The sequence below is a fragment of the Talpa occidentalis genome, unplaced genomic scaffold (genome assembly GCF_014898055.3).
Source record: "Talpa occidentalis isolate TD23 unplaced genomic scaffold, MPIMG_talOcc4v2.1 talOcc4.11, whole genome shotgun sequence".
NCBI classification, from domain to species: Eukaryota; Metazoa; Chordata; class Mammalia; order Eulipotyphla; family Talpidae; genus Talpa; species Talpa occidentalis.
Window position 1 is genome coordinate 49468723 of NW_023601104.1, and position 18357 is coordinate 49487079.

At 36.1% G+C, this 18357-nt stretch overlaps 1 protein-coding gene across 10 annotated transcripts in view; it reads left to right on the top strand.

Moving 5' to 3' along the window:
* Positions 1-18357, top strand: part of NPAS3 (neuronal PAS domain protein 3) — an 846848-nt gene that overhangs the window by 410553 nt on the left and 417938 nt on the right. For 6 of the 10 annotated variants that reach the window (XM_054689778.1, XM_054689784.1, XM_037503193.2 and 3 more), the window contains one exon: positions 7451-7533. In XM_054689778.1, the coding sequence (XP_054545753.1) occupies positions 7451-7533 (83 nt within the window). The remainder of the gene's footprint in view (positions 1-7450; positions 7534-18357) is intronic. The other 4 variants (XM_054689786.1, XM_054689793.1, XM_054689777.1 and 1 more) reach the window with 1 other exon arrangement.

Sequence of the window (18357 nt, forward strand, 5' to 3'; positions counted from 1 at the left end):
GCACCAGAGAGTGCTGACCAACTGACACTGTGTTGATTCAGTGATCATCTCCTCCCACCCCATCCTCTGGTGGGGGGACTCCTGCATTTAATGGTCTGCGTGCCCCTGAGGTCAGTGGGAGAGGTATGGCAGGTTTCAACTGCAAGGCTTTTAGGACAGTTTGCAAAATGAAAGTGTAATTATCCTTATTTTGGCCCCTACCAAGGGAACATTATCAAATCTAACCCCCATAAAAAGTTTACACTTCTCAAAAATATTTTTTAGCATATTAATGAGCGAGGTTATGTCTACCAGTTAAAGAGCAAATATTAAACTTTACTAAGTTGATGCTTCAGTTAAATCTGAAATTTGATGCATTCATACTATCCTTTTGAGAGCTATGGTCAAAGTGCTTGGCTTTCTGTGAAGAGTAGGCAATTTGTAAAATAAAATGGCTATTGTAAGATGTATAATTGATGCAAAAACAACAACAAAAGAACCAGCTCAAAACTAGAGGCTTCAAATTGTGCTCAGAAAGTAGAACCCCTTCCTCCGTCAGGCACAGGTTTAGGCTCTAAGCCCAGGCCAGTGTCTGTGCTGTCGACTCTGTGGTCCACTGGGTCCTTCTGCCTCCCTCAGTGGACTGTGTCTTCATCTATATGTTCCAAGTCCCCAGCAGAAGGTCTGCCACCTAGCGCGGCCCAATGCCTGTTTGCTGCCACAGTGCTGAAGCCAGAAGAGTTTTCTTGCTGAGTGGCTCTTAGATAAAAATTAAGACTCTGTCATGAGAGATTCTCCTCTTTCACATTCATCATTCCAAAGTCATTTTATACCCCCTCACCCTAGAACTTCTCCAGAGTGAAAAGGGTTATAAGCCACCACTTCTAGTATCTCTGCTGGGAATCTAAGGAAAGATTAGTCATAATCTTTTTTTCCTTTTACCTTTTTTATTTAGTAAAGAAAAAGAAGAAATCCTTATTCCCTTCCCAGTGTAAAGGGAATTAAAAATTAGCTGAACTTTGCATCCAAAAGCAATTCCTGTAGGATCAAGTTGAAGTCAAGAAACACTGAGAAAAGACTTGATGCCTTTTAAGTTGTTGAACTTCAGTCCTTAAAAAGCGTCCTCCTTTAATATACATTGTTACTTTGAAATGACTGAGAAAGTAAAATTGGAATGATAAATACCTACAACTTTCAGAAAGTCTTATTTGAAGTATCAGGAAAGTAAAACATGTCCGGGTCTATGAGTCCAGTTCTGATGCCATGTTCTTCTCCTTCTGTACCTCCTTGCATTTCTGAGGATCCCCGATATGTACCTCTTTTCCTGTCCCCCAAACAAAGTGTGGATCAGGCCTGCATTTCCCTAAGGTTTCCATCCAAGAGGCTTCATCATACTCAGGTGCTATCACCACAAACAGCAGTTTAGTCTATTGCTTTAAGAACCTCATTGCCAAGGGGAAGTTGGGTTTTTCATAAAGAACGCTCATCGCCCTATGTATAGTTCATATAAGACACATATAGAATCCCTACAGTAGCTACAGGTTGTAGAAAGGCTAGTTTCCCCTTTTCCCAAATATAGATTGAGACATACCTGCTTCAGGAGTTAGACACTCTTTGATGGAATAGGGAGGTAGGTGAGTCGAGTGAGACTTTAGAAAGGAAATTATGTGTGAAGAAGAAGTCCTTGTAATTTGTCACTGATCAAATACACAAAACCATTGTCAAGTTATTAGAGTAATTTTTGGGTGTGATTTTACACCAGACGTCTTTTCCATTTTGCTGCAGAAAATTGTAAAGCGAAGTTTTTGTAAAGCATGTGAATGCTATTTAATTTTTCAGAAGATGAGAAGTTGATGATAAACATACCTTGGCCTAAACAGCTATTGAATATTATGTGCTTTCCCTCTAGTTCTTTACTACCTGAGACTATACAGATAGCTTTCTTTGACAAAAGTAGGTATTTCTTTTTCCCAAATTCAGCCATTCATTTATAGATATTAATACTTTCACTGTCATGTCATCCCTAATGCTTTTCCCTAATGCACTCAATCCATACTTAAATTGTGGGAGAAATTTAAATATGTGTTGCATTAAAGAATTTTGACTCACATAAGGTTTCTTAAAGTTTCAATTATATAATTGGATTAAATACCTTTTGTCTAGATTGGTAATACAGTGTACTAATGGATTCTGGGAGATGAATTATGAAGATGTATTATTTTTAAGAATATTCTAAATATGAATTTAAAAAAAAAACAAAGTGTACTACTGAATAGAGGAGGTTTTCTTTTTGTATTTTTTGTTAATCAGACATTTGAACGTCTGATTAACAATGCTTGTCCCCAGTTTTCTTTCAGTGGCAAAACACTAAGTACATTGAAAAAGCATTGCATTATTTGTTTTCAGATATTGACATGATGCATTCCCTGGAAATTCTACATGCAGTGCTTGTGGCAACAGATTTTCATTTATGGTGTTGCCGTATGGGTTAATCCGATCCTTAGCACTACTTAATTTGTTGTCTCATCTCCATTAAACTTGAAATGCCCCCAGTGTCTGAGGCATACACAGGCAGGAGTATAGGGCTGAGAGGATGCACATGGTGAATGTGGGCAGTAGGTAGAGTTGTTTGAGAATGAACATTTGGTCCTACATTAAACCAAATCACATAAAATCACATAAAATCAGATTGTTATTATGATAGGAGAAAACACATACACACCACCCTACCCCACCCCCCATCAACTTCTGATGCTCCTGGGAAAACCGTCCCAGGCTTCCTTTGCTCTAGAGTGAGGGTGGCTAATTGAGATTCTTCAAGGGAAACCCCTTTGCTTTTCTTTGGTAGCCATGGAAAGACTCATTACGCATTCCAGACCCTGACTTTGCTTAACCCAGACACTAAAGCTCAAGGAATGATGTCCAGGATTCCAGGAAGCATGCTCTTTAGTCCCCCCTTCCCCCAAGCTCAGTGTGGGAACAGAGTCTTGCTCTTTGGATGACTGATTTAGAGGGTAGCCAGTCTGGCATGAAGCTTGCCTCTCCACTAGGTGGATGATTGTGTCTTGGAAATGCTGCTTCCCAAACTCTGAGACCATGTTGACCTCTGCTTTCATGTTGTTCCCCATGGAGGGGGAAGGATGAGAAAATATCTCGAAAGTGGTCTTCCTGATCTGCCAGTGACTTTTTCCTAATAAAACAATTCATTAAGAACCCTGCCTCGGGCCTCCCCGCTGGTGCAGCGGTTGAGCGCTGGGTTGCAAAGCTGCCCGCAGCCTCCGCGGCGCTGGTTCGATCCCCGGCTGCTTCCCTGCCACAGGAGGAGGGTCCCACATGGCGCGCAGACCTGTCCTGCCGCCCGCTGCTCCCCTCAGCAGTGTACTTCGGTCCTTCTGCCTGCTCTGCTCCCCGCTCTGGCTCTGGTGAATTCTCTCACCCTCCCGCGCTTCTGACTGTACCCAGTGTTTGTATGAATAAATAAATAAGTAAATCTTTAAAAAAAAAAAAAAAAAAGAACCCTGCCTCACTATGGTATCTTCATTTTTGAATATCTTTACCTTCCCCTTGTGCACTGTGCTGGTGAAGGAGCAGGCCCTGCTCCCCTTTCTCTGGAAAAGGGCAGTGCCGGACACCGGGCAAACAGGGCTCCTGACTTTTCCCCTTTCATTATGTGTCCACTGAGCTGTCCTGTTTCAGATCTGTAATGGGTTCTTCTGTGGAAAGCTGACCTTTTGGCTGAATAGGTCAAACTCCCACTGAGCACTGAGCCTCAGCCCTCCCAACGATTGTGCATCCCTGAAGGCGCCGAGTACTGGTGAGGAATAGGACTGGAGGGATGTAATTCCCAAAAGAGGGATTGTCTTTTACTGCACTGAATTAATTCTCAATGACCACCTCACAAGGTTATGCAGAAGAGCCTAGTGGAGAACATTTTTGCTGACATTGTTGAGGGACAAAACTAAATTTTTAGATGTTTCAGATTGTGATTTCCTTTTTTGTCTTCCATTCTTTAGTGAGTAGAAGGCTACGTGCATTGTCCTAATAATTAATAATATCATTTTTTAGATTTCTGAGACAATCTGAATTTCTTTAATTGATTTTTAAAAATCCTTCTCCCAATATATCTCTTCCATTTAAAGTTTCTGAGAATGCTAGCTTTATTTTTAACCTTGCAAAGCATGATAGAGTATTGTTGAGGTATTTGTTGATAATTATATGCTAGGCCTTGGTCTGTTGTAAATTGCTTCAGTTTTTTTATTGCTGATTAGATTTTATAGTACTAGTTATCTTACAGTACATAGCAGTTTTCAACATCACATAGGAATACTGTAAATGCTGAATACCATTTAAAGTTGAATTACTGTATAGGTGGTGTGATTTTTTTGTTGTTGTCATTCTTTTAACAGCTTGGACAAACTGTTCAACTCATGTTGTTCTCACATCTCACTGTCAGTGAGTTAGGACAGATGAGGGATTATATGTCCCAATTACTTGCTCTGTGGCTTGGGTTATTTTTTGAAGGGGAGATGTAAATTTAGTGTCCTTTCCATTTCAAAAAGTATTGTTTTTTTAATCAAACAAATACATGAAATATGTAAGTAGATCAGACTCCACAGTGAACTATTTGGCAATAATATATACACATTGACTCTGGACTGTCAAATGGTTTTAGATACTGTCAACTTCCAAATACAAAAATCTGAAAGAGTATCATAAGCAATGTGTGATTTTTCTAATGAAGGATCTCATGAAGGAAATTCTTCCTTTTTTTTTTTTTTTTTTAGGAATTAATGATGCTCTAGAAGCACAACAGAGAGAAAGAAAACAAAACAGCTATATTTTTAATGTTAGTAAGTTATCAGGTTATTGTTTAAAACCTCAAAATACGAATGTGATAAGATTAAAAAGTACAAGATAAGAAGTATACATTTAACATCTATTCGGTCACCAATAATGTTAGAGTCAGAGCTGGGGCATAATGGGCTCCTGTTTAACATATTTATGTTGGTTGTAAAATTAGGAACTGTCATTACAGCCCACATCACCTGCATAAGTGCAAAACATATAAATCAAGAGAAGTTCCAGAGCCATAAAAATGCCATTGATAGAATAGCATGAAACCACTTACAGGTTGCTTATGTGTCATGCCTGGGATGCACACTGAGATTTCTAGAGTTTAAGAACAAAGAAGGATAACTATGAGCTAGCACTCATGCAAGTAAGACCCAGTGAAGATGTGTGGTTTTCCAGGCTAGCTAATAAGTTTTTAAAATAAAATTCCTAAATATTTATGCATTCAAAACACTTACTTAGAGAATAGCCTGAACCTTAAGTAAGGAAGAGGAAGGAAAAGAAAGGCCGTCAGTTTCTTATAACCCCTGCAGTCTGGCCCCCACTGTATCAGCTGTATTCAGGTTTCTAGAAGGCAGAAGGTAACAGTTAGCTGAGCTGCCATGTGTTGTTACTGAAACCTCTTGGTCTGTTGAGTAAGTAAGCACTCTCCCTACATTTCCTGTGATGTTTTAGGGGCTCGCTGGACCCCTCTTAATCCAATTCTTCGTAGAAGTGTCTATGTTCTCTAAAATTAGTCCGTTTTCTTTTGTGAGGTACAGTGGTTTATTCTCAACTACGTAATTGGAAGCCCTGAAATGCCCCTAAATTATGAGCTATTAATAAAGAGCCTTCTGAATCCTAGTTATTGCCTCATAGCAAGAGTGGACGTTTTTGAAGTTTTTCAACTCCGCCTTCTCCCTCCCTGAACCCCCCCACCCCAACCCAACAATCTTAAAAAAAAAAAAAGACTGCAGATTTTATTCATGTGGGATCATTCACACTAAGCTACCATAATGTGCAATTAACACTCTAGAAACTGAAAACAGTATTCAGCAAGACAGCTGCATTATCAAAAATGCCAAAGGAGTTTTGAAGGGAGTAATGTGCATGTTAGAATAGGAAATTAATCAGAAACACACACACACACAGAATAGTACTGCCTTAAGTATATCTGAATATTAAAATTTAAAAATCCTGTGCCTATACGTAAGGATTAACCTTAAGATAGAATCCTGACTCTTCTATTTTAAGATGATCAGTTGTGGGTTTGGCTTTTGAAGCAAATAAGGAAGTGTGAATAGAGATTTCTAAGATTCCTTCCAGCTGGAATGTTCTTCGATAATAATCACTCTTCAATTATATTTTATAAATTTTTCCATTGAAAAAAAGTACCCCTTTTATTTCTTCTCGCCAGTAATAATGATACTCAACAGTCATGCTATTTTTAAAGTGCTTTTCAGACACAGCAGACACTAACTAACAATCACAGGAGCAAACTGCTACTTCTGTACAGCACAATAATCATAAGTATATTTATATAATAAGCCCTACTAAGTTATGGATCCAACTGACTGACTTAGTAACTGAAATGAAGCAGAATTGTCCCAGCAGCATTTTGCTAGGATTTTCTTGTCAATAGCTGAAAATGTTTTTTAAAGCAATTAGGGGTTTCGATTTTATTTTCAATTTTTAGTATCTAGGTCTAAGGGAGCAGAGGTTTGTAATGGAATTTTCAGAAAAAAAAAAAAGAGAAAGACATGGAGAACTTACCTTTTGGAAATGTGAAAAATATCTGAACATTTTCTTTCCTGAATCATGTAAAGCAGACAGATTTTTATTATGTTTGTGAACTTTTTAAAATGGAGGAAGAACACCCCGAACAGGTTTAAAACCAAACTGTGACACCATGCAAGAAAGTTGTAAAGAAATAATTTTAAATTCTGGATTGTACAAATATCATGCATTAAACTCAGATTTTAAGGAATGTGGTGTCTTATTGAGTGCAGGTGCCTGTGGACAGCAAATGTGGGGTTTGTCAGGAAAAGAAGAACAGGAGTATTCAGATAAAAGAATTATCATGAACCTGGAGAGGCATGTGCTGGACAAGGTTCCACCTGGGCCTCTGGGCAGCCCTGTCAAGTTACCTGTGAATATTCAGTAAATATGAACTCCAACCATCCTGAGATGCTTAACAGTAATGCCAACAGTCATTAATGAAAATCTCTTATCCAACATGTTGTGCTTATTAAATTATGATAAAGTTATTGCATTAGAACATTGAAAAAATTTTCTTTGCCTTTTTCTAAGCTAGAAGATATGAAAAGTTTAGGTTTCTATAAGGGGTTGGGGGAGAGAAGAAACAGTGCATGTATATTTAGAATATATCAATACTTGAATTTTTAAGACAGTCTGTTTACTAATTTATTATTAAATAAATGTTTTATTCCACTATAGGAAAAAGGGTAAAGATTTAAAAAAATTGTGGATGTGGTGTCTAATGTTTGTAGATGGCTTAATGATGGTTTAATATTTGATTTTCTGAGTTGAAAATACAAGCTGGGGTCTACTTATGCTAAAGGTATGAATCAGAACTCCAACTTTATTTTTATTCTTCTTTCTTATTTCCTCTTTTTTTAAGTTATAGGTGCACAACGAAGGAGAAGCCCCAGTGCACTGGCCATTGAAGTATTTGAAGCACATTTGGGAAGTCACATTTTGCAGGTACCTTTAAAAGATAAAGGAGATTATTTACATTTTACTAAGAAAGATCAATATAATGTTTTTCTTGAATCACTTTTTACTTTAGCTATGTGTATGACTTGTTTTATTTTGGAACTCTGAAATTCTTATGAACTTATTTTTTTCTTTTTAGAAAGCCATCCCTTGAGAGAATATTAATGAGAAAGGGAGGGCAAGTATTATTTGTGCTGTAATAATTAAGATGAATTGCACTATTTAGTTGATGTGCCATGTATAGTAGCTGGCTGTTCCCAGAATGATTGTGTGTGTGCTTCATTTCTAAGTGGACATATGTGTGTGTCTTTGGAGCTATATATTGTTTTTGGAAGAGTAAAATGTTGTCGTCAAAGTAATGTGACATTTTTATGTGTTGCTAAATTTCAGTTTTTTGCTTGAGTGTGCTTACGAATACAACATAAGTGCTTTGAATCTTAAAGTTTATTTGCAAGTAACATAATTATAATAATAATTGATTTTCCTAGTTAATTTCATGTCAAATAAATGCAAGGCTTACTGGACTAGAACTGCTATTATTTAGTCTTAAAGCAGATTCATCCCGAGCTCAGTATCTGGCCTTACTCAAAACTTGAATTAAAACTTTGCCGTCAGTTGAATACATCCATATGTAACTTCTCTGCATGGTTTATTCTTCCAATATAATTGTCTCCACGGCCACTTGAAAAAAACTAGGATATATTTTTTAACACAGAATTAGAGATGCAGACTTGTTTAGCATATTTAGGCAACTTACTTGGGAAATATGGTCATTGCTTTTTGTAGATAAGCTTTGGATTAGAAATAAAGGTAAATTCCAGAATCCTCTTCAAATGAATTGGCCCCTGAGGTGTTTCTGTTTTCTAGATAGCCAAAAGTGTAACTGAATCTAGTTACATAGTCCCAAAAGCTAGGTACCCTGGAAAATGTTGATCAGATCCTTCATGGTCAAAACCCAGTAACTGTCCAAAATGGTTCCTTGACTGGCAGCTTCAAAGTCACTTGAATCATTCTTGTGAAAGTATGTGTTTCTGGGCCTCTCACTATACTTACTAAATTAAAATCTTCAGGGTGAAGTCCAGGTAATGTAAATTTTAATAATTATTTACTTGATTTGGATGTTAGGTCTCAGTTGTTCCAAATCACATTTGCAAACTTAAGACTCTGAAAAGCATTATTCTGTTTATTCTGATAAGTCTTCTTCCATACTCTCTTGTTCATTATAAGCCCAGAGAACTCATTTTTCTGATATACACCTTGAGAGATACTATTCTGTTTTGCACATAAGAATTCTAATTATCTGTGTAATATATTAGTTTCAGAGCAATAGAAAGGATGTTTTTTTCCACATCTTCAAATTTTTATTTCCCTCTTTGATGTATACATTTGGTTCAGAATCTCCTTTATAGAGTCCTGTTGAGCCATGCCATATACATATATTGTTAGATTCTGATGGAATTCGGGATGATTCCTGTTAATATTCTGAGGCAGTTAATGCAAAAGACTTAGTCAATGAAAGAAATAGTTCAAAGAGTAGGACAGATTATTTTGTGAATGCTTTCTAGAATTCTTGAGTCCAAAGTCCTCAAGGGACGTAGGAGCTATAGGAATGTCAAACTAATTTAAAATGCAAAGCTTAGGTGTATGAATTGAGCATAAGCTTAGTGTAAAAATATATAGCATGCCATTCCCATGTGTGTTTCCACATTAGGCTTTATTGAGAGTGTAGAGAACCTAGATTAGGCTTCAATTTGGATTGTTCTCACTCTCCTTAGACAACACATAGTCAAATGTCATTTGGAGCAGAATAACTAGAAATCTAGAGATGATGATACATGAAGAATGGCAAGGGTTTGGTGGAGTTCAGTGTGAAAAACACATGGCTTACACAGGACATCAATATCCTCTCTATATATATTTATAGGCCTTGTGTGGAAAAAGATTTACTATACTCTGTATGGCTCCAGAGTGTGGAAAAAGAGAGAGGTGAAAATTGAAAAGAAAATTTGCCTTCATACAACAAAACATCCAAATCGAGCTGTCCACATTTGGAATATGTCCAGGCCTTTGATTTTAAGGGGACTTTAAGACTTGATAGGGATGCTTTCAAGAAACTCTGTCATCTGAATGTGGTTGCCTTAGATAATCTTGAAATTGCTGTAGATATTAGAACTTCCTTTCACTTTATTCTGAAATCAGTGCTTACGGAATGTATGAACTATACCCTCTCCTCTAAGTGAGACATTAGAAATGTGTATAGGAAAGGATTGGGAAGTAAGAGTAACAAGAAGAGCCCCATCTGAGCTAATTAGTTATCTGGCCTCCAAGTAGGGTACCCTTCAAGCTGTAATGTCAGGTCTGTACAACATTCAACATTATCTCAGTGGTCAGCAAGAATAAGATGAGCAGGGCCCATGGTTTAATCTGGTTGATTCATGAGGTCTGGGGTGATTGCTTTCTTCCCTTCACCTACCATTCCTTTCCTTTTTTTACTTGCAAATACATGATAAAAACCTGTGGTCATTAAGGTAGGCATGGTCTCTAACCTTATGGTTTATCATCAATAGAAAGGAAAAAAAAAATCAAATACTTAATAGGAACACAGAGTTCTCCATACTAACCTGGTATATATATGCCCGCCGTCCTTAAGTATTTTCAAATCATTTGGGGAAAGTGGAACCAATAACTTGTATAAATAAGAAGCGTCTCACTGGTCAAGCACCATGGAGTTACAAAAGAGCAAAGGTCTGAATTTGACACAAAGCATCAAGGAAAACTTCTCAAAGTTGTTGGCAGGTTCCAGTATTAGGCAAAAAAAAAAAAAAAAAGAAGAATCACAGGGAGCAACAAATATAAAGGCGTGGGGGTGCAAATAACAGTATATCTTTTGAGGGGGAACTGTTAAAATGTTTGACGTTTGACTTGATGTATGGAAGAGCACAAGAGGTGAAGATGGACAAGTTCTATGAGTCTTGTAACAGGTCCAGTGAGCCAAGCAAGGATTCTTTTGTCAATGATGAACCTATGGAGAAGGATTTTATATAAGAAAGTGACAAGAATTAGGTTTGTTTCTAGAGATATTATCAAAATGCAATCTCTAGAAAGTCACTGAATTTTGAGAGGCAGATAGGAGACCTTTTAGGAAGTTATTATAATATTCCAAGAGTCCAAATTAAAAAAATCTCCAAAATAAAGGCTCTGAGAATTGAGAGACAGGGCAGACGTGGGACTGAGACTGAACTATTGGCATATGATCCTGAATTCATTGTGAAAAGCTAGGGGATTATAGGAGTTAATAATTGAGGGTTTTTGGTTTGACAACAAGCTGTCAGACACCACCCTTACCTAAGAAAAGCTGAAAGTAATACCCTCTTCAAAAACCAAGTAAATAAGAGCTAAACATTTGTCATCCTCTAGAGCACCATTAGATCTAGGGCTGAAAATAGGGTTGAGAATACCTAACCACTACAGTATAGATAATGATAGTTTGTATCAAGTGATGGGTTATAGACTCATGGAATTGAGGCGCAAAGAGAAAGTAACCCCAGTTTATGTCATTACTTGAGGTGTAAGTAGAAGATAAGAAAGGAGTAGAGAAAGGTAGGAGGAAGCCATAGGATTTGATTTTGCTTAAGTAGTACTAATGTCAAAGTGGTTAAAGATAAATCCTTTAGTAGGCTCAATACACAAGAGATGTCATAGGTTTTGTCAATTAAAATCCTTGCAGTAAAGTTTCAGGTGTAGAGGACAAATGTAAAGACTGATGGAAAGCAGAGTTTGAGTGTTTGTGATAAAGGGTGAAGAATGAGAAGGCAGTCAGAGGGAAAACTTTGTTATTGATGTGAGAGGATGTTTATATGTCTGAGACTCAGTGGGTCAAGCATTGACCAATTATATGCTCTTTAGCAATCAGCTTTTTAAAAAAAAAAAATACCTTGTGGTCATGTCTGTTTTACAAAAGGATAAGTTTTAATTATTATTGATGGCCAAATACCATTCCATAGTATGAATGTATCATAATTTTCCTGCCATTGAGTATTCTAATTATATATGTAAATGTGCATTTCTAATGCAAATTCTGAATGAGGTGTGTGTTTGTGTGTATCAATTATAAAATGTCTAATCTGGGTTGACTTTTACCTTAAATTTATTGAAATTTTGGTATGTTTTAAATTCTTTGTTTTGTGCTAAATTCTCTTCTATCACCATTGTATATTCACAAAATTATCTATGGGTGCTCTGATTATGCACATCTTAAAATTGTGTAAACTAAGACTTAGAAAATAATTAGGATCACATGACTATTTGAGACCTGAATTTGACCCCAATGTGCTAATACTAGATTATAACAATTACCCCAAAATGGCAAGGACTCTTTTAAAGATATTGGTAATAAGAGGAAAAAAATCTATATTTGGAGTAAAAAGGCTTAGTGAACTGGTGGAATTTGGAAGGTAAAACAGTTCTGACTAGTAGGATGAGGCTTTGGAAATGCCCATGACTTCTCTGCATCAAGTGACAGGCTTCCCCACTACCTGTGCCCTCAATGATGTTTCATAGAAGAGTAATAAGGGTCTTGGTGCAGAGAATTGGGGATAAAGAATGCAGACAGACATCTTAGTTGTTGGTCCACCCACTCTGTGGATTGCAATAAAAGATTTTGCTGCTTAGATATTGCTAGCCATGTATTCTCTTAAGGAACATTTAGAAAGTTTGGTGGATCCTTTAAAGTTTTACTTTTTTCCTACAGAGAAGTGGGGGGATTGACTTAATGGTGATTCTATATATATGCAACAGTTGCAAAGTTATTTTTCATTTTAATGATCCAGTACTGGTGCATGTAGGTGGGGAGCACCTTTATATTACTTGGTTTGTGTACTTGTGCAATTTCTGGGGCCACTGTTCTCACCATTCATATAGAACCTTCAATAGTGACTGTGACCTTTACTGTAACTCCAATGAACCTGTAGCTGTTTGGGGCATAAATTTCAGGTCAGTTGCATCTTGCAGGAGAAATGAGGGGTTCGAGTGATGTCAGCCTTGTCACTGCAGGGCTGGGAAGTGTATGCACTTGGACTGAGTCAAGGTATATTAGTTCACTTTATTCTTCTTTGACTTTTATTAATTAGATGAAGAAAAGAAGGGCAAGAGGTGAAGAGTGGGAATTTTCTTTTTGTGCCAAGCTAAGTAAAAATCCAAGAAGTGTAGGTCATTACATGGGGTCTTTCCTGAATAGTGCATGTGACTAAGCACTAATTTGGTTCCTGCTTTAGAAGCTCTCTTAGGCCATTATTGTACTTATTTCCATGCTTCACTTTACACACACACAAAAATATATGAATAGTATTTATATTCACTTTCCCCATTTAAGGACGAGACAGAATATTCATATTTTAGTCTATCAGAGTTAACGAAACACAAAATGGTAACAAATACCATCTTCGTAACTCATAAAATTAACCAGTGGAATGACTTTTCCCTTAGGTGCCAGATTTATGAATAGTGTTTTAATTATTTGCATGCCCTTAGCAGAAGGGTGTACATTTTTTTCATTCTATAAATAATGCTTATATTATTGTTATATAAAATTGGAGTATTGTTTTTGCATACTTCATAGTACTGCTCACTGGTGTTAAAGCAATCAAGTCCAGCCTTTTATGTGGACAGTGTCTAAGGTTTATGTTTGTATACCTTGTTCAGGACATTATGGTGAATTGCAGATAGATATGTATATGTTATTATACTGATACTGTGTAATATGTATCATTACTAATAACTATCACGTACATTTAAAGCTATTGAAGGACAATATTTATGCATAATTAGCTTTAGATACTAAAAGAAATAAAATTTTCTTTCTGAACTTGGGAAAATATAATTATATCATGTTGGTACATAATTGAAATAAGAATGCAATTGTTAACTTAAGTCTGAAGAATAAAAAGAGTATTTTGTAAGAAATGTTCTAACAGGGGTAAAGGTGAAAGGATGGTGCCCATGTGTCAGTTCTGAGCCTGACTGTGTTCATGCAACTGCCTAGATCTTTGTCATTGATCCTGCATCATTTCTGGGTATTAAGGAATTTTTGCATTTCTTTTCGAACATACAAGCTCCAATCTGAAAGAGAATTCTCTTGGGCTCAACCTTTGAGGGTAACTAAGACAGACTTATCAAAAATATTGTTCCCGTATCTGAGGTCCTCTGACTGGAAGTGGATCATAACAGGCTTTGCAGAATGGTTGCATAAATACCTGTGGTCTTCTCCAGCATAACTACGGGAAGAACAGTTGTTGCGAAGATCGTATATTAGTAGAGCGATTCCCTTCTAAAAGTCATAGTCATGGTCATCACCTTAGCATAAATGTTTAATTAAGATATTTATTAAATACTGGAGAAGGGAACACAGATGTAGCAATTTTCTATTTAGTAGACATAGTAGTCAGAGATTTTTGTGCATGAGTGCCATAGTTGTCAACAAAATGTCAGATTTCTATTGTGGTTTTCTTTCCCTCACACCTTGAGCTGATAGAATACTGAGTGGAGTCATGTTTCATGTAAAAGAAGAATTTAGGGTTAAATGAATCTGCTCTGAATCAAATTTAAAAGAAAATCAGGTTAGTATTTATATTTGAATTTCTACATTTCCACTATTAATCACATTTTGAAGATTGGTTAAAAGCATATACACCAGAATCATAATTGAATGGTCTACATATGGTTTGTCCCTGCAGATTATTGTTAAATAAGTAAGAATATACAGGTTCTCCACCAGAAATATTTTAAAATCTGTGTTTGATATAATAAGGAAAACAAAATCAACACTATCTTGTGACAGTTTGTCTTTATCATACAAGTATTTCTAGTCATAGTCCTGCTTTATTCTCTGAGATTCAGCTAATGATAGAAGACTATGGAGATTCTTCAGAGAAAATAGATTGGGTATATATGCAAAAAGAGCTGCTTATAATAATATGGGATGGCTGGGGTAGAGAATGCCAAATCTTTTGTAATCAACATCTTTAATCTCATTCAGCAAGAGAATTAACTAGTACTATTCAAACAGTTGGGCAAAGAAAACAGAATAATACCTTAAACAACTCAAGCGCTAATACAAAGATACAAATTGTTATTTTATAAAGATGCTGTCTACTCAAGTCAACATTCATTTTACTTTTGATGGTAGTGTTTTTCAAAGAATTCAGTGAAAGATAGTGATGCATTCAAATCTATTTTCTATTTTATTGGTAAATGGAAATTTTACCCTATGTTTTATTGAAACTTGTAAGTATAAAAGAAATGATCATCTCCAAGGAAGATGCATCTTCTTACTTTGGATGGCCCTTGTTGGCACACTACTGGACATTAATGCCAAAATGAAATAAAACAATTTCAAATAATAGAGGCATTCTGAATTAATTCCTTTAGCTATGTTAGAGGAAGTAGGTAAAGGTGAGTGACCCTATAGTCTCCCTATAATCCAGAATGGTAAGAAAATCTAAAACTAAATATAGAAAAAGAGAAAGTTAGTGAATGTATTTGCATATGCAAATTAGCTTAATTGATACTGCTTGCCTCTACAGGGATTTTTCATTACAAACTGGAGTGCTACATTGTTCAGCTCATATTGAGTAATTTAGTAACTAATGAGACCAGTTTGCACTAATTTGCATATGATAAATGAGCTTAATTGCAGTAAATAACTTGGAGGCATAATTACTTAATTTTCCTGTGTTGCACGGCTTTTAAGTTCACGTATGAACAACTCAAGATAATTTTGCATATTTAAATTAGTTGCTTTAAAATTTTCTTGAACAAAAAAAGGAACACACCTTATCAATTGAGCTGTAAAACAATTGGAAGTAAGGTTTATACTATTTAAAAAGGAAGAAAAGAAAAGCAGAAATTTTTAAGTCTCCTGTTCATCTCACATCCTCATCTCAAATAAGATATCAGAGTTGACATTTGGGAAAATGTTTTTAATGTTGAAAGTTAATTCACAACTTCTATCAGTCACTGACCTGGGTTTAAACTGAAATATGTGTCTGAACGAATCATAACTTTTGAAAAAGAGATGTGACTTGTCCTTTATCTAATTTAGCAAACCAACATTGACCAATGATTCTCCCACCTGCAACTTCACAGAAGTTGATGGTCTTTGATAATGTGGGCATCACTCTGGCCCTAGCATGTATTTTCTATCTAGATTAATGTTTCATACTTACAAAATTGGTTTCACTGAATAGTCTTGGTGGGGTTTGCCAAGAATTACCTCATTGGTCTTCACATTAACTCAGGAATATTTTGTCAGAATCCCCATTCTCAAAATTGAAAAACTGAAGCACATGACAGATGATGGCTAAACCATTATTTCACAATATTGCTTTGCCTTAAAATTCATTTTGAGGCAACAAAAGTATGATCTACCAAAGGTTTCCTCTGCTATCTAAAGTTAGAGCATTTTTATTTGGTGTGATTTGATAGGTTATTTTTTGAGTCTGGGAATTCTTTTATTTATATGGAAATATAAATTCTTTAATTTATATGGAATGATTTTTGAGTATTCCCACATGCAAAAAATAACCTACCAAATTATTCCCAGTAGAAATGTTATGCTTTTGAATGCTAAAGGAAACCTGTATTTAAAATTAACTTTTTAAGCTATATAAAACTCATAGTTTTGATTGGGTATGAGAAAATATTTTATGATAATGAAAGTTTTAAATTTATCTTTAAAAAGTAGTGCTTCTTTACCCATACATAAAAACAGAAGGGAACATGACGGTTATTTATTTGCCACAGTCTGGGGGAAAAAAAAATCTTATGAAATTTTTCTCTGAAAAGATCAAATCTTTTTAAATTCTTCCTCTATCTTTTAGAAGTCAGCTGGAACAAGTGCTAACGTGTAAAATTTGAGTCTGTCATATAACAGGGGCTCAATAAATAAATTGGTGAATAAATAAATGAAAAAAATGATCCTTATCAGACATAATCATAGTTAACCCAAGAACTAGGATCTGTACCACCTTTGCATTCCCGGTCCAGTTTTCAATCCATATCCTTGTAGACCTGGGAAATCCTTTGGCACATGCTGGCAGTTCATGGATTTTTGCATTTAATCCAGTTGAGTTCATAGCCTGACTTGCTCACTTATTAGCCCTACTAGAATGATCCCTTATTCTCTTTAAGCCACTTCTTCATCTTTAACATGGAGAAAATAGTAAAAGGTCACCTAATAGGCATGTTGTGAATGTTGACTGAAATAGTGTAATTTAAAGTAGAACCTGGCATATAGAAAGTGCTTAATAAATGTCTGCTGGTGTTTCTGTCTATAGGTTGGCAATAATGGCAACCAGAATAATGGCAATTTTGGGAGAAAAATGTTAATGCTTGTTAAGACCATGATCAATAAAATTCACTCGGGTTTAAAACAAGAGAAACAATTTTCACTGAATACAAGATAAATGATCTGTTTACATTAATGGTATTCATACCTGGTAGTTTATACTAGTTCACAGTGAAAACTTAAGATTTAATAGTAAGAATTTATTTTTACCTAAGAATGAAAATCCTAGGTATATCAATGAAAGGAGTCATCATAATAATCTAATTATCAACCTGGAAGCGAGTAGAAAAAATGAGTTTGTAAGGGGACTCCAGAATTAACATTTCCCATAGACCAAAATGTGATATTACACTGACTCTTCTCATTTTATTGTATATTCACCTCAGTTTGCTTAGCAAAGGGGGAACAAATAATTAGAAGTCCAGTAGACCTAGAAAGTCATTTTCTGTCGCTGTAAATTATTTTGAGGAGACACTGATTCTCATGAATAAAACCCATCATGTCATGCCAGAAAGGGTAACTTTCTACGTCAAGATCCTAGGGAGAACTTTCTAGAAGGATTTTCATGATATGTGTGTATATGTATGTGACAGGCACATATTGCTCAGGGTTTCACATACCTTACTTTGATTTGCAGATTTTGTATGTTACATATTTATTTCATTGTTCTTTGAGCAGCAGCATGAGAGGTGAGGATAAAGGCAGGGGTTTCAGGTAGCAAAGATTGTGGAGGAAAGCTGTGAGTTTTGGCCATGTGCCCAAAACTAGTGCTAATAGTAAGTGGAATTTTAAAGTCACATCACTGATTAGTTCTGGTAGCCAGGAGCTAGGAAATAAGACAAATCTAAAAATACTAAGCTTTGGTTCAGTAAATATTTATCAAGTATCTAATTAGCATCAGAGACTGGAGAAAATACTGAGATACAAAGATGAGTCATGGTTTTGCCCCTCCACATTCCATTGAGTATAACACAGGCTAGTGGCTTTGGGGTCAGTTACATATAGATTTGAATCCCTGCTCTTGGTTAGGTAGACTTGAGCAGCTTATTTAAACTCTCTATGCCTTAGTTTCCCCAACCCCAAATGGATGGTAGCAATTCTTACCTCATGGGTGGCAGTGAAGATTGGATATTACAGTGGGTGCCAAATGAGGAATGGCTGTAACAGGCTGCATCTCAGAAGCAACAGAAAGGAGTCAGATCACCAGCTTGGGGCTAGTCAACCAGTGCTTCCTGTAGCTGCAGCCTTGAATCACACAGTTTACCCTCTTCACACAGCACACCATTCCCTTTCAACTTTGATGTTCATGTGGGAGTGTGGGTGTTGTTTGCGGGTCTATCCAGACAAGGGACACATGCCATCTCTTTGTGTTGTCACATTTGGCAGAGATAAAAGATAGAAAAAAAGAGCAGGGGTATCGTTGTGGTTGGACAGCTTTTTTTGGGGGGCCTACTAAGAGAAGCTTGTTT